Source organism: Manis pentadactyla, chromosome 3, assembly GCF_030020395.1.
Source record: "Manis pentadactyla isolate mManPen7 chromosome 3, mManPen7.hap1, whole genome shotgun sequence".
In the NCBI taxonomy this organism is placed as follows: Eukaryota; Metazoa; Chordata; class Mammalia; order Pholidota; family Manidae; genus Manis; species Manis pentadactyla.
In genome coordinates this window covers 68983134-69004335 of record NC_080021.1, presented here as the reverse complement: position 1 = coordinate 69004335, position 21202 = coordinate 68983134, and the positions used below count along the sequence as shown (strand labels likewise).

General features: G+C 39.3%; 1 protein-coding gene across 15 annotated transcripts in view; it reads right to left on the bottom strand.

The window, feature by feature from the left end:
• Positions 1-19181, bottom strand: part of LOC118912817 (uncharacterized) — an 80534-nt gene extending 61353 nt beyond the window's left edge. For 4 of the 15 annotated variants that reach the window (XR_008996287.1, XR_008996285.1, XR_008996288.1 and 1 more), the window contains exons 1-2: positions 19045-19181; positions 15826-15895 (exon numbers count right to left, since the gene is read on the bottom strand). Coding sequence is in view for 4 of the 15 variants with exons in the window: in XM_057498020.1 (XP_057354003.1) it covers positions 14571-14601; positions 15826-15898; positions 18134-18282; positions 18385-18620 (489 nt within the window). In the remaining 11 variants the exon portion in view is untranslated. Of the gene's footprint in view, positions 1-1020; positions 1242-11444; positions 14606-15825; positions 15899-18133; positions 18283-18384; positions 18731-19044 lie in introns of those variants that run through there. The other 11 variants (XM_057498019.1, XM_057498018.1, XM_057498021.1 and 8 more) reach the window with 9 other exon arrangements.
• Between the last annotated feature and the right edge of the window lie 2021 nt (positions 19182-21202).

The window sequence follows — 21202 nt, the reverse complement described above, 5'->3', positions numbered from 1 at the left end:
TCCTAAAAGACCTAGAAAACAACAGAGCAAACGAAGCACAAAATAAGTAGAAGGAAGGAAATAATAGCAGTTACAGTGGAAATCAATAAAATAAAGACTGAAAAGATAAATTGGTAAACCCTTGGCCAGACTTATTAATAAAAAAAGAGAGGACCCCAATAAATAAAATCCAAAATGAAAGTTACAACTGACACCATAAAAATACAAAGGACTACAAGAGACTACGACAAAAAAGTATATGTCAATTAATTGAACAACCTAGAAGACATGGATAAACCCTTAGAAACACAATCTTCCAAGACTGAATCAGGAGCAAATAGAATATCTGATTAGACTGCTTACTAGTAATGAAACTGAATAGTAATAATAAAAAAAAAAAACTCCCAACAAACAAAAGTCCAAGAATAGAAGTCTTCATAGGTGAATTCTACTAAATATTTAATACCTATCATCAAAATTTCCAAAAAATTGAAGAGAAAGTACTTCTTCCAAACTAATTATATGAAGCCAGCATTACCGTGATACCAAAACTGGACAAAGACACTACCAAACTAAAAGAAAATTACAGACCAATATCCTTAATGAACATTGATGCAAAATTCCTTAACAAATGTTAGCAAACAATTCAACAATACATGAAAAGGATTACTCACCACAACTGAAATCAATTAGGAAGTCAGTCAAAGCATCTCAAAGTATACCTCTGGTGACCGGCAATAATATTTAATGTATAAAATCAAATTTAATGCAGTCCTGACTTACTTTTTCAAGATTCAGCTTTCACAAAATTTAAAATGTGTCACTTTTGTTTCGTTTATTGAACAGAGTTAACTTTAGGTATCTCTTGAAAATGAGACATCCAAGGACTTTAAAAAAGAAAATTTCTGTCTCCTTTCTTAGAAGCATAATTATGACTTTTACTCAGTGTGTATTAATTAAACAACTCAGAATTTCACACACACACAAAAAAAATTACAACAGAAATGTAAAACCCAAGAGAAAAAAGATAATATAACTAACCTTGAACAAGTATGTCTGCATTCTGTTATTTGACGTTTGTTTGCTGAGGTTAGGAATCATTAAATATTGTCCTGGAGTAAAGTCTATTGAACAATAAACGCCAACGAATTCCAACACAAGTTGGATCCAGCCCTGGCCTCACAGTAAGAGAGCTGAGTGAAGATATGTTCTGTTTCTCCACAGAAAGTGTGGTATTGGTCTCTGCTAGCATCTCATAAGTCCTGAGGAGATTGCAATAAAAAAATGCTTAGTATTTCATTTTTCCCTAAATGATAACTAAATGACTTGCATTAAAAGTTACAGTACCAGTACATATAATTTCTTATAAAACAGTATTTCAGCAATGAAAATGTGCTGAAGAAGATCTACTGTATTCAATTACAGGTTTAAACTTGTTCTATAGAAGTACATATTTTTCTAGGGCAATTCCTGACTAACAAGTAATTCAAAGTAGGGATGGGAGAGTGATGTCTGTCAGTAATATATAGAAAGATGGCTTACAGGTAAAACTTGCAGCCTTCTGGAATGGCTGTTCTTAACAAGATTCTGAAGGAGGCCACATACACCTACTTAGTAATCCCAGTTAGAGATAAAAGTATCCATCAAAGGGAGGAGGAGCTGCTGGTGAGAAGTGTGGGCCCTGCAGGAGGTTCCCAGGGAAGCTGGAGTGCACCACTTCCCTGTGGCCCAGGACTTAAACTCCCCCAACAGGAAGGACTCAGTGTTGGTAGCTGATGAGGCTGGTAAATGGTGATGGGGTCATTATAGTATTATCTCTTCTTTTCTGAAGTTTGAAATTTTCTTCTTAAAAAAGAGAGTGTTGGCAGGGCGGAAGATGGCGGCGTGAGTAGAGCAGCGGAAATTTCCTCCCAAAACCACATATATCTATGAAAATAAAACAAAGACAACCCTTCCTAGAATAAAGAACAGAGGACACAGGACAATATCCAGACCACATCCACACCTGCGAGAACCCAGTGCCTCCTGAAGGGGAAGCCCGAACCAGGCCAAGCCCACAGCAACAGCGGAGATAAACTCCATAGCAGCCGGGCAGGAAGCAGAAGCCCTGTCTGCACGCAGCTGCCCAGCACAAGCCACTAGAGGTCGCTGTTCTCCCAGGAGAAGAGGGCCACAAACCAACAGGAAAGGAAGTCCGTCCAGCCCTCACTCGTCCCAGCTCTGCAACCTATTCCTATCACCATGAAAAGGCAAAGCTACAGGCAGACAAAGATCACAGAGACAACACCAGAGAAGGAGAAAGACCTAACCAGTCTTCCTGAAAAAGAATTCAAAGTAAGAATCATAAACATGCTGACAGAGATGCAGAGAAATACGCAAGAGATAAGGGATGAAGTCCGGAGGGAGATCACAGATGCCAGAAAGGAGATTGCAGAAATGAAACAAACTCTGGAAGGGTTTATAAGCAGAATGGATAGGATGCAGGAGGCCATTGATGGAATTGAAACCAGAGAACAGGAACGCATAGAAGCTGACATAGAGAAGGACAAAAGGATCTCCAGGAAAGAAACAATATTAAGAGAACTGTGTGACCAATCCAAAAGGAACAATATCCGTATTATAGGGGTCCCAGAAGAAGAAGAGAGAGGAAAAGAGATGGAAAGTGTCTTAGAAGAAATAATTGCTGAAAACTTCCCCACACTGGGGGAGGAAGTAATCGAACAGACCACGGAAATACACAGAACCCCCAACAGAAAGGATCCAAGAAGGGCAACACCAAGACACATAATAATTAAAATGGCAAAGATCAAGGACAAGGAAAGAGTGTTAAAGGCAGCTAGAGAGAAAAAGGTCACCTATAAAGGGAAACCCATCAGGCTAACGTCAGATTTCTCAACAGAAACCCTACAGGCCAGAAGAGAATGGCATGATATATTTAATACAATGAAACAGAAGGGCCTTGAACCAAGGATACTGTATCCAGCACGACTATCATTCAAATATGACGGTGGGATTAAACAATTCCCAGACAAACAAAAGCTGAGGGAATTTGCTTTCTACAAACCACCTCCACAGAACATCTTACAGGGACTGCTCTAGATGGGAGCACTCCTAGAAAGAGCAGAGCACAAAACATCCAACATATGAAGAATCGAGGAGGAGGAACAAGAAGGGATAGAAGAAAAGGATCTCCAGACAGTGTATATAACAGCTCAATAAGCGAGCTAAGTTAGGCAGTAAGATACTAAAGAGGCTAACCTTGAACCTTTGGTAACCACGAATTTAAAGCCTGCAATGGCAATAAGTACATATCTTTCAATAGTCACCCTAAATGTTAATGGGTTGAATGCACCAATCAAAAGACACAGAGTAACAGAATGGATAAAAAAGCAAGACCCATCTATATGCTGTTACAAGAAACTCACCTCAAACCCAAAGACATGTACAGACTAAAAGTCAAGGGATGGAAAAACATATTTCAAGCAAACAACAGTGAGAAGAAAGCAGGGGTTGCAGTACTAATATCAGACAAAATAGACTTCAAAACAAAGAAAGTAACAAGAGGTAAAGAAGGACACTACATAATGATAAAGGGCTCAGTCCAACAAGAGGATATAACCATTGTAAATATATATGCACCCAACACAGGAGCACCAGCATATGTGAAACAAATACTAACAGAACTAAAGGGGGATATAGACTGCAATGCATTCATTCTAGGAGACTTCAACACACCACTCACCCCAAAGGATAGATCCACTGGGCAGAAAATAAGTAAGGACACGGAAGCACTGAACAACACAGTAGAGCAGATGGACCTAATAGACATCTATAGAACTCTACATCCAAAAGCAGCGGGATATACATTCTTCTCAAGTGCACATGGAACATTCTCCAGAACAGACCACATACTAGGCCACAAAAAGAGCCTCAGTAAATTCCAAAAGATTGAAATGCTACCAACCAACTTTTCAGACCACAAAGGCATAAAACTAGAAATAAACTGTACAAAGAAAGCAAAGAGGCTCACAAACACATGGAGGCTTAACAACACGCTCCTAAATAATCAATGGATCAATGACCAAATCAAAATGGAGATCCAGCAATATATGGAAACAAATGACAACAACAACACTAAGCCCCAACTTCTGTGGGACACAGCAAAAGCAGTCTTAAGAGGAAAGTATATAGCAATCCAAGCATATTTAAAAAAGGAAGAGCAATCCCAAATGAATGGTCTAATGTCACAATTATCGAAATTGGAAAAAGAAGAACAGATGAGGCCTAAGGTCAGCAGAAGGAGGGACATAATAAAGATCAGAGAAGAAATAAATAAAATTGAGAAGAATAAAACAATAGCAAAAATCAATGAAACCAAGAGCTGGTTCTTCGAGAAAATAAACAAAATAGATAAGCCTCTAGCCAGACTTATTAAGAAGAAAAGAGAGTCAACACAAATCAACAGTATCAGAAACGAGAAAGGAAAAATCACGACGGACCCCACGGAAATGCAAAGAATTATTGGAGAATACTATGAAAACCTATATGCTAACAAGCTGGGAAAACTAGGAGAAATGGACAACTTCCTAGAAAAATATAACCTTCCAAGATTGACACAGGAAGAAACAGAAAATCTAAACAGACCAATTACCAGCAACGAAATTGAAGAGGTAATCCAAAAACTACCAAAGAACAAAACCCCAGGGCCAGATGGATTTACCTCGGAATTTTATCAGACATACAGGGAAGACATAATACCCATTCTCCTTAAAGTTTTCCAAAAAATAGAGGAGGAGGGGATACTCCCAAACTCATTCTATGAAGCTAACATCACCCTAATACCAAAACCAGGCAAAGACCCCACCAAAAAAGAAAACTACAGACCAATATCCCTGATGAATATAGATGCAAAAATACTCAACAAAATATTAGCAAACCGAATTCAAAAATACATCAAAAGGATCATCCACCATGACCAAGTGGGACTCTACCCAGGGATGCAAGGATGGTACAACATTCGAAAGTCCATCAACATCATCCACCACATCAACAAAAAGAAAGACAAAAACGACATGATCTTTTCCATAGATGCTGAAAAAGCATTTGACAAAGTTCAACATCCATTCATGTTAAAAACTCTCAGCAAAATGGGAATAGAGGGCAAGTACCTCAACATAATAAAGGCCATCTATGATAAACCCACAGCCAACATTATATTGAACAGCGAGAAGCTGAAAGCATTTCCTCTGAGATCGGGAACTAGACAGGGATGCCCACTCTCTCCACTGTTATTTAACATAGTACTGGAGGTCCTAGCCACGGCAATCAGACAAAATAAAGAAATACAAGGAATCCAGATTGGTAAAGAAGAAGTTAAACTGTCCCTGTTTGCAGATGACATGATACTGTACATAAAAAACGCTAAAGACTCCACCCCAAAACTACTAGAACTGATATCGGAATACAGCAAAGTTGCAGGATACAAAATCAACACACAGAAATCTGTGGCTTTCCTGTATACTAACAATGAACCAACAGAAAGAGAAATCAGGAAAACAACTCCATTCACAATTGCATCAAAAAAAATAAAATACCTAGGAATAAACCTAACCAAAGAAGTGAAAGACTTATACTCTGAAAACTACAAGTCACTCTTAAGAGAAATTAAAGGGGACACTAACAGATGGAAACTCATCCCATTCTCGTAGCTAGGAAGAATTAATATCGTCAAAATGGCCATCCTGCCCAAAGCAATATACAGATTTGATGCAATCCCTATGAAACTACCAGCAACATTCTTCAATGAACTGGAACAAATAATTCAAAAATTCATATGGAAACACCAAAGACCCCGAATAGCCAAAGCAATCCTGAGAAAGAAGAATAAAGTAGGGGGGATCTCACCCCTCGACTTCAAGCTCTACTATAAAGCCACAGTAATCAAGACAATTTGGTACTGGCACAAGAGCAGAGCCACAGACCAATGGAACAGACTAGAGAATCCAGACATTAACCCAGACATATATGGTCAATTAATATTTGATAAAGGAGCCATGGACATACAATGGCGAAATGACAGTCTCTTCAACAGGTGGTGCTGGCAAAACTGGACAGCTACATGTAGGAGAATGAAACTGGACCATTGTCTAACCCCATATACAAAAGTAAACTCAAAATGGATCAAAGACCTGAATGTAAGCCATGAAACCATTAAACTCTTGGAAGAAAACATAGGCGAAAACCTCTTAGACATAAACATGAGTGACCTCTTCTTGAACATATCTCCCCGGGCAAGGAAAACAACAGCAAAAATGAGTAAGTGGGACTATATTAAGCTGAAAAGCTTCTGTACAGCAAAAGACACCATCAATAGAACAAGAAGGATCCCTACAGTATGGCAGAAAATATTTGAAAATGACACATCCGATAAAGGCTTGACGTCCAGAATATATAAGGAGCTCACACGCCTCAACAAACAAAAAACAAATAACCCAATTAAAAAATGGGCAGAGGAACTGAACAGACAGTTCTCCAAAAAAGAAATACAGATGGCCAACAGACACATGAAAAGATGCTCCACATCGCTAATTATCAGAGAAATGCAAATTAAAACTACAATGAGGTATCACCTCACACCAGTAAGGATGGCTGCCATCCAAAAGACAAACAACAACAAATGTTGGCGAGGCTGTGGAGAAAGGGGAACCCTCCTACACTGCTGGTGGGAATGTAAGTTAGTTCAACCATTGTGGAAAGCAGTATGGAGGTATATCAAAATGCTCAAAACAGACTTACCATTTGACCCAGGAATTCCACTCCTAGGAATTTACCCTAAGAACGCAGCAATCAAGTTTGAGAAAGACAGATGCACCCCTATGTTTATTGCAGCACTATTTACAATAGCCAAGAATTGGAAGCAACCTAAATGTCCATCAATAGATGAATGGATAAAGAAGATGTGGTACATATACACAATGGAATACTACTCAGCCATAAGAAAAGGGCAAATCCAATCATTTGCAGCAACATGGATGGAGCTGGAGGGTATTATGCTCAGTGAAACAAGCCAAGTGGAGAAAGAGAAATACCAAATGATTTCACTTATCTGTGGAATATAAGAACAAAGGAAAAAGTGAAGGAACAAAACAGCAGCAGAATCACAGAACTCAAGAATGGACTAACAGGTACCAAAGGGAAAGGGACTGGGGAGGATGGGTGGGTAGGGAGGGATAAGGAGGGGAGAATTAGGGGGGTATTAAGATTAACATGCATGGGGGGGTAGGAGAAAAGGGAGGGCTATACAACACAGAGAAGGCAAGTAGTGATTCTACAACATTTTGCTATGCTGATGGACAGTGACTGTAAAGGGGTTTATAGGGGAGACCTGGTATAGGGGAGAGCCTAGTAAACATAATAGTCGTCATGTAAGTGTAGATTAGTGATACCAAAAACAAAGCAAAATAAAATAAAATAAAATAAAGGGCAGTTCCTGTGTGGTAACCTCCAACGAGTTCTACACAAGGGTATAAAGGGCATATAAAAGTGTAGGCAAAGGGTCTGTTTGTGTTTATACAGAAGATCAAAGCCTAATTGGGCTACCCCGAAAATGAACTAAGATACGATATGAAAAAGAACTTCCAACATCAGCACTCTCGGGAAGACTCATGCCAGAAGATGATCATAAAAACCCCAACAAAGATCCACGCACTGCTACAGCTGTAGATGCACTCATCCCACCAGTTCATGGACTTGCCATGGGAATGAGGAAGGAGATATCTAAGCTGACCTGTGCATACAGTAAAACAACAAATTTGACTGGATCTATACTGTTGGAACTCAACCAAGAATTAGGAGAAGTGCAAATTGTAGCGCTCCAAAGTCTTACAACTACAGACTATTTACTGTTAAAAGAACATATGGCATGTGAACAGTCCCCAGGAATGGGTTGTTTTAATTTGTCTGATTTCTCTCAGACTGTTCAAGTTCAGTTGGACAATATCCACCATATCATAGATAAGTTTTCACAAATGCCTAAGATGCCTAACTGGTTTTCTTGGTTTCACTGGAGATGGCTGGTAATTACAGATATGCTTTGGTTATGTAACTATACTCCTATTATGTTAATGTGTGTGCGCAATTTAAGTAGTAGCTTAAAACCTATACATGCTGAAGTTACTCTACAAGAAGATATGTCAAAGAAATAATCAATCTTCCCATGTTTTCTGCCGCCTGCTACTTCTATAGCTTCTCTTCTTCCTTCCTAATTACAACCCTTAAATAGAATTCGTGCCTCATATCAAATTTACCGAGTATCATAATTCTTCCAAGTGGTAAAGATACCTCAAGACAAATGCTGGGCATAGAAGCTACAGGGCATAAATATGCAAAGAAATAAAAAGCTAACCATTTCAAACAATAAGGCTTCTCTCTCACTTACCAACTTTACATTTCCCTGTATGGCCCCGGAAGATGACTGGTTAGCCAGAGACAGGTAAGATTCCTCAAGGGAGGAACAACCTAAGACAGGCACAGTCGCAGGGGGGTCATCAGGTGAGAAATTGGGGATCAACAGAGGTGAGGCTTAGAACCTCACCCCCCCTGTTCTGAGCGAAATCTTCTGCATACGTGGATGTTTTATTGCCCTTGTCTAGCTTGGATTAACACATAGTCTACAGGCACACACCTGATTATCTACATTTGCTCTCTTACAACACTAAACTATGTTTTCTACCTTTATCTTGTATCTACCTACCACTTCAGCATTTTATTTAAAATAATAATAATAATAAAGAGAAATGTGGTATCCACATATAAATCAAGTATAAAAATCAAATGAGTATTCATATTTGAACTGACTGTTTATAGTTCATAATGCATTAGCAAAACCGAAGGTTTCTGTGATGGCTGCCCTTGTACTGTTCACCATGTAAGAACTTATTCACTGTGTAAGAATTTGTTCTCCATGTAAGAACTTGTTTGTTATGCCTCAGAAGATTGGAGATTGACGAAAATTAGGCTTGGGTTGGATTAATGACTGTGCATTGAGCATTGACTCCCCTATACAGAATTTTATTGTTGTTAACAACCATTTGATCAATAAATATGAGAGATGCCCTCAAAAAAAAAAAAAAGTACACACTTCCAATGGTAAAATAATAAGTAACCGGGATGTAATGAATATAGTCAAGATATTGTAACAGCTTGGTATGGTGATAGCTGGTACCTAGAATTGTCATGTATATAAATGTTGAATCACTATGTTGTACACCTGAAACTAATGTAATGTAATACTGTGTGTCAACTACCCTTCTATTAAAAATAATTATCTACAAAAAAAAAAAAAAAAAAAAAGAATGGAGGAGGAAGACAAAGGAGGAGGAAAAAAAGAACCTTTAGATTGTGTTTGTAATAGCATACTAAGTGAGTTAAGTTAGACTCTTAGATAGTAAGGAAGTTAACCTTGAACCTTTGATAACCACGAATTCAAAGCCTGCAATGGCAATAAGTAGATACCTATCGATAATCACCCTAAATGTAAATGGAATGAATGAACCAATCAATCAAAAGACACAGAATCACTGAATGGATAAAAAAACAAGACCCATCTATATGCTGCCTACAAGAGACTCACTTTAAACCCGAAGATATACACAGACTAAAAGTGAAGGGATAGAAAAAGATATTTCTTGCAACTAACAGATAAAGGAGTCAATCCAACAAGAAGATATAACCATTACAAATATCTATGCTCCCAACACAGGAGCACCCAAATATGTGAAACAAATACTAACAAAATTAAAAAGGGAAATAGAATGCAATGCATTCATTTTTGGAGACCTCAACTCTCCACTCACTCTACAGATCAACCAGACAGAAAATAAGAAAGGAGACAGGCACTGAACAACACATTAGATCAGATGGACCTAACAGACATCTACAGAACACTCCACCCAAAAGCAACAGAATACACATTTTTCTCAAGCGCACATGGAACATTTTCAAGAGTAGATCATATACCACGCCACAAAAAGAGCCTCGGTAAATTTAAAAAGATTGAAATTGTACCAGTTTCTCAGACCACAAAGGTATTAAACTAGAAATACATTATGCAAAGAAAATGAAAAATCCCACAAACACAGGGAGGCTTCACAACATGCTCCTAAATAACCAATAGATCAATGACCAAATAAAAACCAAGATCAAGGAATATATGAAGACAAATGATAATAATTCAACACTGCAAAATCTGCTTGACACAGCGAAGGCAGTGCTAAGAGGGAAAGTATATTGCAGTGCAGCCTACTTCAGAAAAGAACAATCCCATATGAACACTCTAAACTCACAATTAAAGAAACTAGAAAAAGATGAACAAATGATGCCCAAAGTCAGTAGAAGGAGGGACATAATAAAGATCAGAGCAGAAATAAATAAAATTGAGAATAAAATAGAAAGAATCAATGAAAAAAAGAGCTGGTTCTTTGAGAAAATAAACAAAATAGATAAACCCCTTGCGAGACTTATCTAGAAAAAAAAGAGAGTCTATACACATAAACAGAATCAGAAATGAGAAAGGAAAAATCACTATGGACACCACAGAAATAAAAAGAATTATTAGAGAATACTATGAAAAATTACATGCCAACAAACTGGATAACCTAGAAGAAATGGACAACTTTCTAGAAAACTACAACCTTTCAAGGCTGACCAAGGAAGAAACAGAAAATCTGAACAGACCCATTACCAGAAATGAAACTGAATGGGTAATCAAAAAACTACCCAAGAACAAAACCCCAGGACCAGAAGGCTTCACCACTGAATTTTATCAAACATATAGTGAAGACCTAATACCCATTCTCCTTAAAAGTTTTCCAAATAATAGAAGACGGGGAAATACTTCCAAACTCATTCTAAGGTCCAGCATCACTCTAATACCAAAACCAGGCAAAGACACTACAAAAAAAGAAAATTACAGACCAATATCCCTGATGAACATAGATGCAAAAATACTCAACAAAATATTAGCAGACCAAATTCAAAAATACATCAAGAAGATCATCCATCATGATCAAGTAGGATTTATTCAAGGGATGCAAGGATGATACAACATTCGAAAATCTATCAACATCATCCACCACATCAACAAAAAGAAGGACAAAAAGCACACGGTCATCTCTGCAGATGTTGAAAAAGCATTTGACAAAATTCAACATCCATTCATGATAAAAACTCTCAACAAAATGGGTATAGAGGGCAAGCAACTCAACATAATAAAGGCCATATATGACAAACCCACAGCCAACATTATACTTAACAGCGAGAAGCTGAAAGCTTTTCCTTTAAGCTCGGGAACAAGACAAGGATGCCCACTTTCCCCACTTCTATTCAACACAGTACTGGAGATCAGACAACACAATCAGACAACACAATGGCAATCAGACAACACAAAGAAATACAAGGTATCCAGATTGGCAAGGAAGAAGTTAAACTGTCCCTGTTTGCAGATGACATGACATTGTACACAAAAAACCCTAAAGAATCCACTCCAAAACTACTAGATCTAATATCTGAATTCAGCAAAGTTGCAGGATACAAAATTAATACACAGAAATTTGTGGCAATCCTATATACTAACAATGAACTAGCAGAAAGAGAAATTAGGAAAACAATTCCATTCACAGTTGCATCAAAAAGAATAAAATACCTAGGAATAAACCTAACCAAGGAAGTGAAAGACCTATACTCTGAAAACTACAAGACACTCATGAGAGAAATTAAAGAAGATACCAATAAATGGAAACACATCCCGTGCTCATGGATCAGAAGAATTAATATTGTCAAAATGACAATCCTGCCTAAAGCAATCTATAGATTCAATGCAATTCCCATCAAAATACCAACAGCATTCTTCAACGGACTTGAGAAAAATCATCCTAAAATTCATATGGAACCACAAAAGACCTTGTATAGCCAAAGCAATTCTGAGAAGGATGAATAAAGCTGAGGGCATTATGCTTCCCAACTTCAAGCTCTACTACAAAGCCACAGTAAACAAGACAATTTGGTATTGGCAGAAGAACAGACCCATAGACTAATGGAACAGCCTAGAGAGCCCTGATATAAACCCAACCATATATGGTAAATTAATATATGATAAAGAAGCCATGGACATACAATGGGGAAATGATAGCCTCTTCAACAGATGGTGTTGGCAAAACTGGGCAGCTACATGCAAGAGTATGAAACTGGATTATTGTTTAACCCCATAAACAAAAGTAAGCTCAAAATGGATCAAAGACTTGAATGTAAGTCATGAAACCATAAAACTCTTAGAAGACAACATAGGCAACAGCTCCTGAATATAAGCATGAGCAACTTCTTCTTGAATGCATCTCCTCCAGAAAGGGACACAAAAGCAAAAATGAACACATGGGACTACATCAAACTAAAAAGTTTTTGTACGGCCAAGGACATCATCAACAGAACAAAAAGGCATCCTACAGTATGGGAGAATATATTTGTAAATGACATATCCAACAAGGGGTTAACATCCAGAATATATAAAGAACTTATATGCCTCAACACTCAGAAATAATATAACCTGATTCACAAATGGGCTGAGGATATGAAAAGACGGTTCTCCAATGAAGAAATTCACATGGCCAACAGACACATGAAAAGATGCTCCGTATCACTAATCATCAGGGAAATGCAATTTAAAACCACATTGAGATATGACCTCACACCAGTAAGGATGGCCAGCATCAAAAAGACTAAGAACAACAAATGCTGGCAAAGATGTGGAGAAAGGGGAACCCTCCTACAGTGCTGGTGAGAATGTAAGCTAGTTCAACCATTGTGGAAAGCAATATGGAGGTTCCTCAGAAAACTAAAAATAGAAATACCATTTGACCCTGGAATCCCACTCCTTGGAATTTAACTAAAGAATATAACTTCTCAGATTTAAAAAGACATATGCACCCCTATGTTTATGGAAGCAACCTAAGTGTCCATCAGTAGATGAATAGATAAAGATGTGGTACATATACACAATGGAATGCTATTCAGCCATAAGAAAGACACAAATCCTACCATTTTCAACAACATGGATGGAGCTGGAGGATATTATGCTCAGTGAAATAAGCCAGGCAGAGAAAGACAAATGCCAAATGATTTCCCTCATTTGTGGAGTATAACAATGAAGCTAAACTCAAGGAACAAAATGGCAGCAGACTCAGACTCCACAAATGAACTAGTGGTTACCAAAGGAGAGGGGTGTGGGAGGGAGGACAGGGAGGGACGGAGAAAGGGATTGAGGGGTATTATGTTTAGTACGTATGTTGTGGGGGATCACGGGGAGAACAGTGTAGCACACAGAAGGCACATAGTAAATATGTGGCATCTTACTACACTGATGGATAGTGACTGCATTGGGGTATGGGTGGGGACCTGATAATATGGGTAAATGTAGTAACCACACTGTTTTTTCATGTGAAACCTTCATAAGGATGTATGTCAATCATACCTTAATAAAAAATTTAAAAAAAAAAGAAATGAAGTACTGATATGTGCAGTAACGTGATGAACCCTGAACACTTTATGTCAACTGAAAGAGCTAGTCACAAAAGACCACAAATTGTCATTCCGTTTGTATGACATATCCAGAGTAGGCAAACCTTGAAGACAGAATGTAGAATGTTGGCTGCCTGGGGCTAGGGAAGGTGGGAGCTGGGGGTAATGGCTGAGGGATGTGGGTTCCTCGTTGGGGTGATGAAAATGTTCTACTTGATTGCAGGGACAGTTACATAAGTCTGTGAATTTAGTCAGAGATACTGCACTGGACATTTTAAATGGGTGAATTATGGTGTATGAATTATATCTCAGCAAGACTTTAAAAAGTCCAATGGCTGGATGTAGATAATTTTCTTAATTCTCTATTTTGGGGTACATACTGTACATAATGTGAATCTACATTTTTACAGGGTATCTAAAGGGGAAAGGAAATGATGGAAGTATTTAATTTCAACTGGTTTATATAATGACCTTTTGTACAAATTATCCTGAAATCTACAAAATAAATATACACAGATTCTATATCCATTCACAACAGTGAAGATGAGAAAAATGACAATTTTCTGAAACATTTCATTAAACATTATCCTCTGATTTTATCTGGCTTCCTTCATCATGGCAAAAGAGAGATCTATATAAAAACAATGTTTGATACTAAAAAGACAAAGTCTCAACTGATGTGAGGAATGATCCATAATCATCAGCTTTTCTGAGGTAAATGTTGTAAGAAAAAATGTGTAATATAAAAGGCAGGACTAAAGTCAGAGTTTAAGAAGAAAGTACACTGTAAAGACAGTAAAATTACAATAAATTTATTATAATGAAAATACAGAAATTAGTATTCTAAAACACTATATTATTTAAGCAGCTGTAGATTAAATGTTATGTTAATTTTCATACATACTCAACTTCTATATTTATTTAATTTCTTCTTTAAGTACCATGTCTTATCTTGTACATTAGTACGGCAATGTGATGTACCCTCAAGCGAAGCCTCTGACTTAGGCGGTTGTATCACGGTGTCATCCCATTGTCACTGGAGTTGTCTCACAACTACCTAGTAAGATATTTCTGTTACTGCTTTTATAAATCACATTATTAAATTATGTTAGTAATAAATCACTCTAACATACATGTTTTGAAAAAATATCACCACATTCATCGATTCACCTTTCCCTCATGCATACACATTCCTATTTATTGAATTTGGTGTGATCCTCCTGCCTAATGAATTCAGCCCCACCATTTGCAGAGCTTTACCACATAGTGAAGTCTCAAAAAAAAAAAAAAAAAAAGGCATGTGAATGGGACTTGGGGTGGTAAATTGTACATTGTGAAAAGTCTTCTCTCTTTTTTTCCTAGTAACCTAAATTGATTTGAGTTCCTCACATACTAAATCCACTGCTTGAGTTCTTCCAACAGATTCCCATCTGAGAATGAATGTGAAGTCATGCCAATTGGACTCAGGCCCTAGGTAATCAGGACTCTACCTGCCTCCCTGACCTTGGCTCCTATAACGCACTCCATTCCTGCTATACACAAATCCTGCCACTGTGCATTAATCTGAAAAAGAGCCCCAATCACAGACAGTTAGAATTCTCTTTGTACTGGACACACTTATATCTAGTAAGCTTGTTATGTTCAGACCTAGGTCTTACAATCTCTCCTTAGCTACATTTCTCCTTGAAATGAGAACTATGAGCAAATTATATCTAAAAATGTTTGAAGAAAACTATAAATAGCAGTGGGAAGATTAAATCAAGTGTGGTTTTGCTATATACCTCACCACATTTGTCCTAAATTATGATGTATTGGAGAGTAGATGCCTTTAAACAGAGATCATAATAATATATGATTTGACACTAAAATGTTTCCAAATTTAATTCAAATTGACATGAATCAAAATAAAATTATACCAACTAAAAATGATAAAAGCTACTTAAGGAAAAGGATTATGACATAGAGCACCTGCCCTTCATTTCAAATTAATGCACAGTGGTCCATTTGTGATGAGTTTTAAATTATTTTTTGACTCTAATTTGACTCTTTGATCCACATTTCCAAACAGTTTTGCATATGAGGAAGATCTGAATATAGGGATATATTCTATCACATTCCTTATTCATTTCTGCAAGGAGTAAAGTTTTACAGACTTCTTACTAAGTGATGATCTACTGACTCTGAAAGGCTAGTTCAAAAGGAAATTTCACCTGAACTAAGTTACAGTATTAAAGCATAGTAAACAATATTAAACAAGAAATTAAAAATTTTACGTACCTGTGGGTGGTTGTATTCACTTCCATCAGGCCTTTCTTCTTCTTCACTGATGTAATTTCTAAGTCTTGTTCTGCTGACAAATGGTATATTTAGTTAAAATGAACTATACAGAATGGTTCAATAAAAGCTATAATCTTAAATAAAAATAGAAAATAACATTTTATCAACTGAGAATTTAAATTAAGCTTAATCTTTAGCTGAATATTTACTTATTTAGGAAATACTTCTAAACTGTCTACAACTTGAACAAATATTTGGGAAATACTAGAAATCACCAGGTTAAAAGCATATAAACATCTAAAAGACTCAGTAAAAAAACCCATTCATCAATAAACAAAACGAATAGAAACAAAATTTAAAAATACAGTAGAAACATATAAAGCCACAACATACTCTATTTTCTACCTCAAAATTGTACCATTTTCACCATCCAAAAGACAAACAACAAAAAATGTTGGCGAGGCTGCGGAGAAAGGGGAACCCTCCTACACTGCTGGTGGGAATGTAAATTAGTTCAATCACTGTGGAAAGCAGTATGGAGGTTCCTCAAAAAACTCAAAATAGAAATACCATTTGACCCAGGAATCCCACTTATAGGAATTTACCCTAAGAATGCAGCAGCCCAGTTTGAAAAAGACAGATGCACCCCTGTTTATCACAGCACTGTTTTACAATAGCCAAGAAATGGAAGCAACCTAAGTGTCCATCAGTAGATGAATGGATAAAGATGTGGTACATATACACAATGGAATATTATTCAGCCGTAAGAAAACAAATCCTACAATTTGCAACAACATGGATGGAGCTAGAGGGTATTATGCTCAGTGAAATAAGCCAGGCGGAGAAAGACAAGTATCAAATGATTTCACTCATATGTGGAGTATAAGAACAAAGAAAAAAACTGAAGGAACAAAACAGCAGCAGACTCAGAACCCAAGAAGGGACTGGGGAGGATGGGGTGGGATGGGAAGGATAAGAGGGGAAAAAGGGGCATTATAATTAGCACACATAATGTAGCAGGGGAGCACAGGGAGGGCTGTACAACACAGAGAAGACAGGTAGTGAGTCTACAACATCTTACTACGTTGATGGACAGTGACTGTAATGGGGTATGTGGTGGGGACTTGATGATGGAGGGAGTCTAGTAACTATAATGTTGCTCATGTAATTGTATATTAATGATATCAAAATAAAAAAAAACAGAACCTCTTTTTCCTGTTGATTTCAAGTACCTTTCAGGATAGCTTTTTTTCCCTTAAGTCACCTGCTAATATGCCTTATGGGTGTAATGTTCATACTACAGGATCTTTGGAAGAAAAATCCACTCTTTCCTGTTCAGGTAAACGTATTTACAGCAGCTGCACAGACGCTGAGTGCTTCAGACTCACCTGTCACACACGTGTCGTCAGCAACAAGAAAAGCCCCTTTCTCTGGCGACGAACACTTTCAATAAGGTAAAGAGCGAACAGCTCTCGCCAAATCACCTGTCCTTTCACAGAGCCACATCAGCATCAGCGGCTGCAGCTCAACATAAAATACACAGTATTTGACGCTAAAACAGGAAATTAAATTGCAATGGCCTGTGCGAGGCTCCTTGCTCTAAGAAGTCATCTTCCCACAATGACGATTCCAAATATTAATTACCAGGCATAACAGACGTCTTCAAAAAGCGAATGTTTACTCGAATAACTAAAAATCATTCATGAAAGCAGTGATTTCAGTGTCAACGCAATATATTAAAAGTTTACAATTGGAAGGAAACATCATGAACCACTTAAAATCTTGGTATCTGCTTCTAGACAGGAAATCCCACACAAAAAATCTAAAACTGCCAGGAAAGGTTAAAGAACCTCGCGTTTCACATCCAGGAGGGGAGGGTGAAAGGGAGCCAGGGAGCCTGGGTAGGGGCAGAGTGTTGGCACTCACACACATTTCCTCATTTTACTGGAAAGTACAGCGATCCCACCATAGGCACCTTTATTACCCTAGTCCTAAAAACTCGTTTTAAAAATAACAGCCAAAAGGAGCCGCTTGGTCCGAAACCTATGCATAGCTGAAATTCCTTACATAGCCTGGGCTGCAGCGGGCGGCAGGGTCGTTGCCGCCCATTACTATACAAACAGGTACCCGGTCTCCGGGTGGGGGACCTCGCCAGTGCCCGCCGCCCCCGGGCGGACCACTCTCCCTCCTCTCGCCACAGGACCTGTCCAGACAACAGCAATGGGCAGACATTTCACTGCTGACTGAACAAGGTAGAGAACAGTACAGAATCGCCCCCCGAGATAAGCAGACATGCAAAAATACTTACACAAATCAATAAACACTCCAACTGCAGCGCCGGCAGCGGACCCGCGCGACCCTCGGGCCGCCCGCCTGCCATCCCAGACCCAGCGCGCCATCCAAGCTCCATTACCCGGGCGCGACTCCAGCACTCCGCGACTCCAGCCCGGATAACAACTTCCCAAAAAAACCAAACAGAAAAAAGGCGTCCACGGAGAGCCCCATCCCGGCGGGGAAAAGCAGCTCTCCCGGACGAGGGGATCTGTCTGTGGTGCTTACCCGTCTCTGAGACCAGGTAACAACTCCACAAAGGCACCTGCCGCCCAGCTCGCCGCCAGCTCCATGTCTCCCACAGCGGCAAGTAGGTGCCCGCTCGTGCCCGGAGTCCCCGGCCGCCCGGCCAGCTCCTCAAGGAACGTGGGCCGCACTCCCGGGGCTCGCCTCGCCGTGGCCAGCCGGGACCCGAGAAGCGGGGCCGCTGAGGGCCCCGCGCCTCCCGTCCCGCCGCCCCCCATTCCACGGACGCCCCTCGCCGGCCGGTCCCAATTTCATCGCCGCCGGCCCAGCGCGGTCGGCCCGCGGCGCGCTCCGTCGGGACCCGCGCGCGACGACATGGAGCCCGCAGCCCGGCCTGGCCCGGCGAGGGGCTAAAGAATGGGGGAAACCCGCTCCACCCAGCCCAGAAAACTGGCTGGCCGGCCGCCCAGCGCCGGGGATGCGGCGGCGGCGAACCGTCCCGGGGGGCGGCAGCGGCGGCAGGAACGGCCAGCCGGAGAGAGGCCGGGTAAGAGACTCTACGGTTCGGGGAGAGCGGAGCGGCCGCGCCGCGGGTCCGGCAGCTGCGGCAGCGGAGGGGGGCAGAGAACGCTCCATTCCACTTGGCCGTCCCTGCTCCGGCCGCCCCAGCTGCCCGGCTCCGCAGTCCCCTCTGCTACTCACCGTTATTGCACCGCGGGCTCGTCGGCTTTCTGCGCTCACACCCGCGACCATCCGTCTGCTACTCCTGGGACTGTCGGACTGCTCCAGCCACGTTCTGCGCCTCCCGGCTCCGCGCCTGATTTACGACACTCGCGGCTTTACGACATCATGTTCCTCAGACCTAGAGCCGCTCGCTCTACGGCGGGAACTTTGTTGCTATGGCGAGGACGGTTTGCGCCAATGGTAGAAGCCGCTGAGTCTGCATCCAGCGGCGAGGGAAACGCCAACTTTTTGTTACTTATCAGTCTTTCACCCTTGCCTGCATCCATGTGTTGCATTGCACTGGATATACAGAAGCAGATTAAATAATTTATTTGCACGTAACATTGTGTTGAATGATCGTTTAATGGCTTTGTAAAAGCCTCATATGAAAGTACTGGTGGTTCTTTAAAAATACGACAATTCCCTGTGAATGCATTCAACTGTATTTAGTTGCCAGCTTCTGTGAATAATTTAAATTGGCTAATCCTCCAAATTAGTGAGTAGTGAAGTTTGGTGAGCAACTTCTGGCTGCAAGGTGAGACAAGGTGAGTGTTCCTAGAAAATGTAATAGCTTTTTTGTTGGATGTACAAAATTTTATTAGACATAATTGAATACGTTTTGAACTTGATTTTAAAGACATTGTAATAGAAACTGTATCAATAGGGTGACTTGCAATGTTTCATGTAAGAAGTTTGGTAGCTCTCCAATGCCCATGGGAGGGATGCTTAGCAAATATTTCTGAGGTTCCTCTCTAGCCCTGTGTGTCTGTATGTATGGAACCGTACATAGCCATCTAATCTGCTTTATTTCATCACGAGAATGCATGAAACTTTCTGTGGGTCTTGTAGCGTCCAGGAGTAGCCAGATAGAAGACATAATATTCCTCCCTCTGCTTTCAGATCCCCAAAATGTAAAATTTTATCTCACTCCCTTTCTAGGAATCATCCTGGGAGGTGGGCGTAGATTCGTTTCTCTGGGACCCTCCCTGATCTAAAATCTTCCCTCTAATTTCCTTTCTCTTTTCTCCTTGAAGCATTTTTATCAAGTATGGGAAAATCGTGGGATATGGATGACAGGGAATGTAAGTTTTACCTAACTTAAACTTTCAACTTCCTTTTTCTTTTACATCTGAATCTCGTCTTATGCACTAAAAAGCCAGAATTCTTAACTGTCTACTCTGTTTCCTCTGTTACTCTCCCCAGTGTAGAGCAGCAGTTGATGCCCCACTAAATGGAAATAAATTTGTTTGTAATTAATTGGTTATTCCTATAATGATCCATGTGTCACCCTATGTCAAGATATAATCTCTGAAAATAAATAACTTACACCATATGCAAAAATCAACAACATAAATATAAGAGCTAAAATCATAAAATTCTTAGGAGAAAACACAGCAGTAAATCTTCATGATCTTAGATTTTGCAATGGATATTTAGATCTGACACCAAAAGAATGAACAATAAAAAAATAGATAAATTAAACTTTATCAAAATTAAGAACTTTGTACATCAAAGGGCATTATCAAAAAAGTGAAAAGACAACCTAGAGAATGAAAGAAAACATTTGCATATCATTTATCTGATAAGAATATATGAAGAACTCCCCAAACTCAACATTAAAAACACAATCAACCCAATTAAAAGATGGGTGAAGACTTGAATAGACATTTCTCCAAAAAATATTTACAAATGCTCAATAGACATATGAAAAGATGCTAACATCACTAATCATTAGAAATATGCAAACCAAAAACATAACGAGAAACTACTTGACACCTTCTAGTATGGCTATAGTTTTTAAAAAATAGTAAGTGTTGATGAGCGTGTGGGGAAGTTAGAACCCTGGTCCATTGCTTGGAAATGAAAAAATGATACTGCTTCTGTGAAAAAGAGTTTGATGTTTCCTCAAAAAGATATAGAATTATCATAAAACCTGGAGATTATACTCCTGGGCACATGCCCCACAGCAATGACAACAGGGACTCAAACAGACACTTGTACACTGTGTTCATCGGAACATTATTCACAATAGCTCAGAGGAGAAACAACCCAAGTGTCTTATCAACAAATAAATGGATAAACAAAATGTGATATATACATGTGATGGAATATTATTAAGCCATAAAAAAGGAATGTG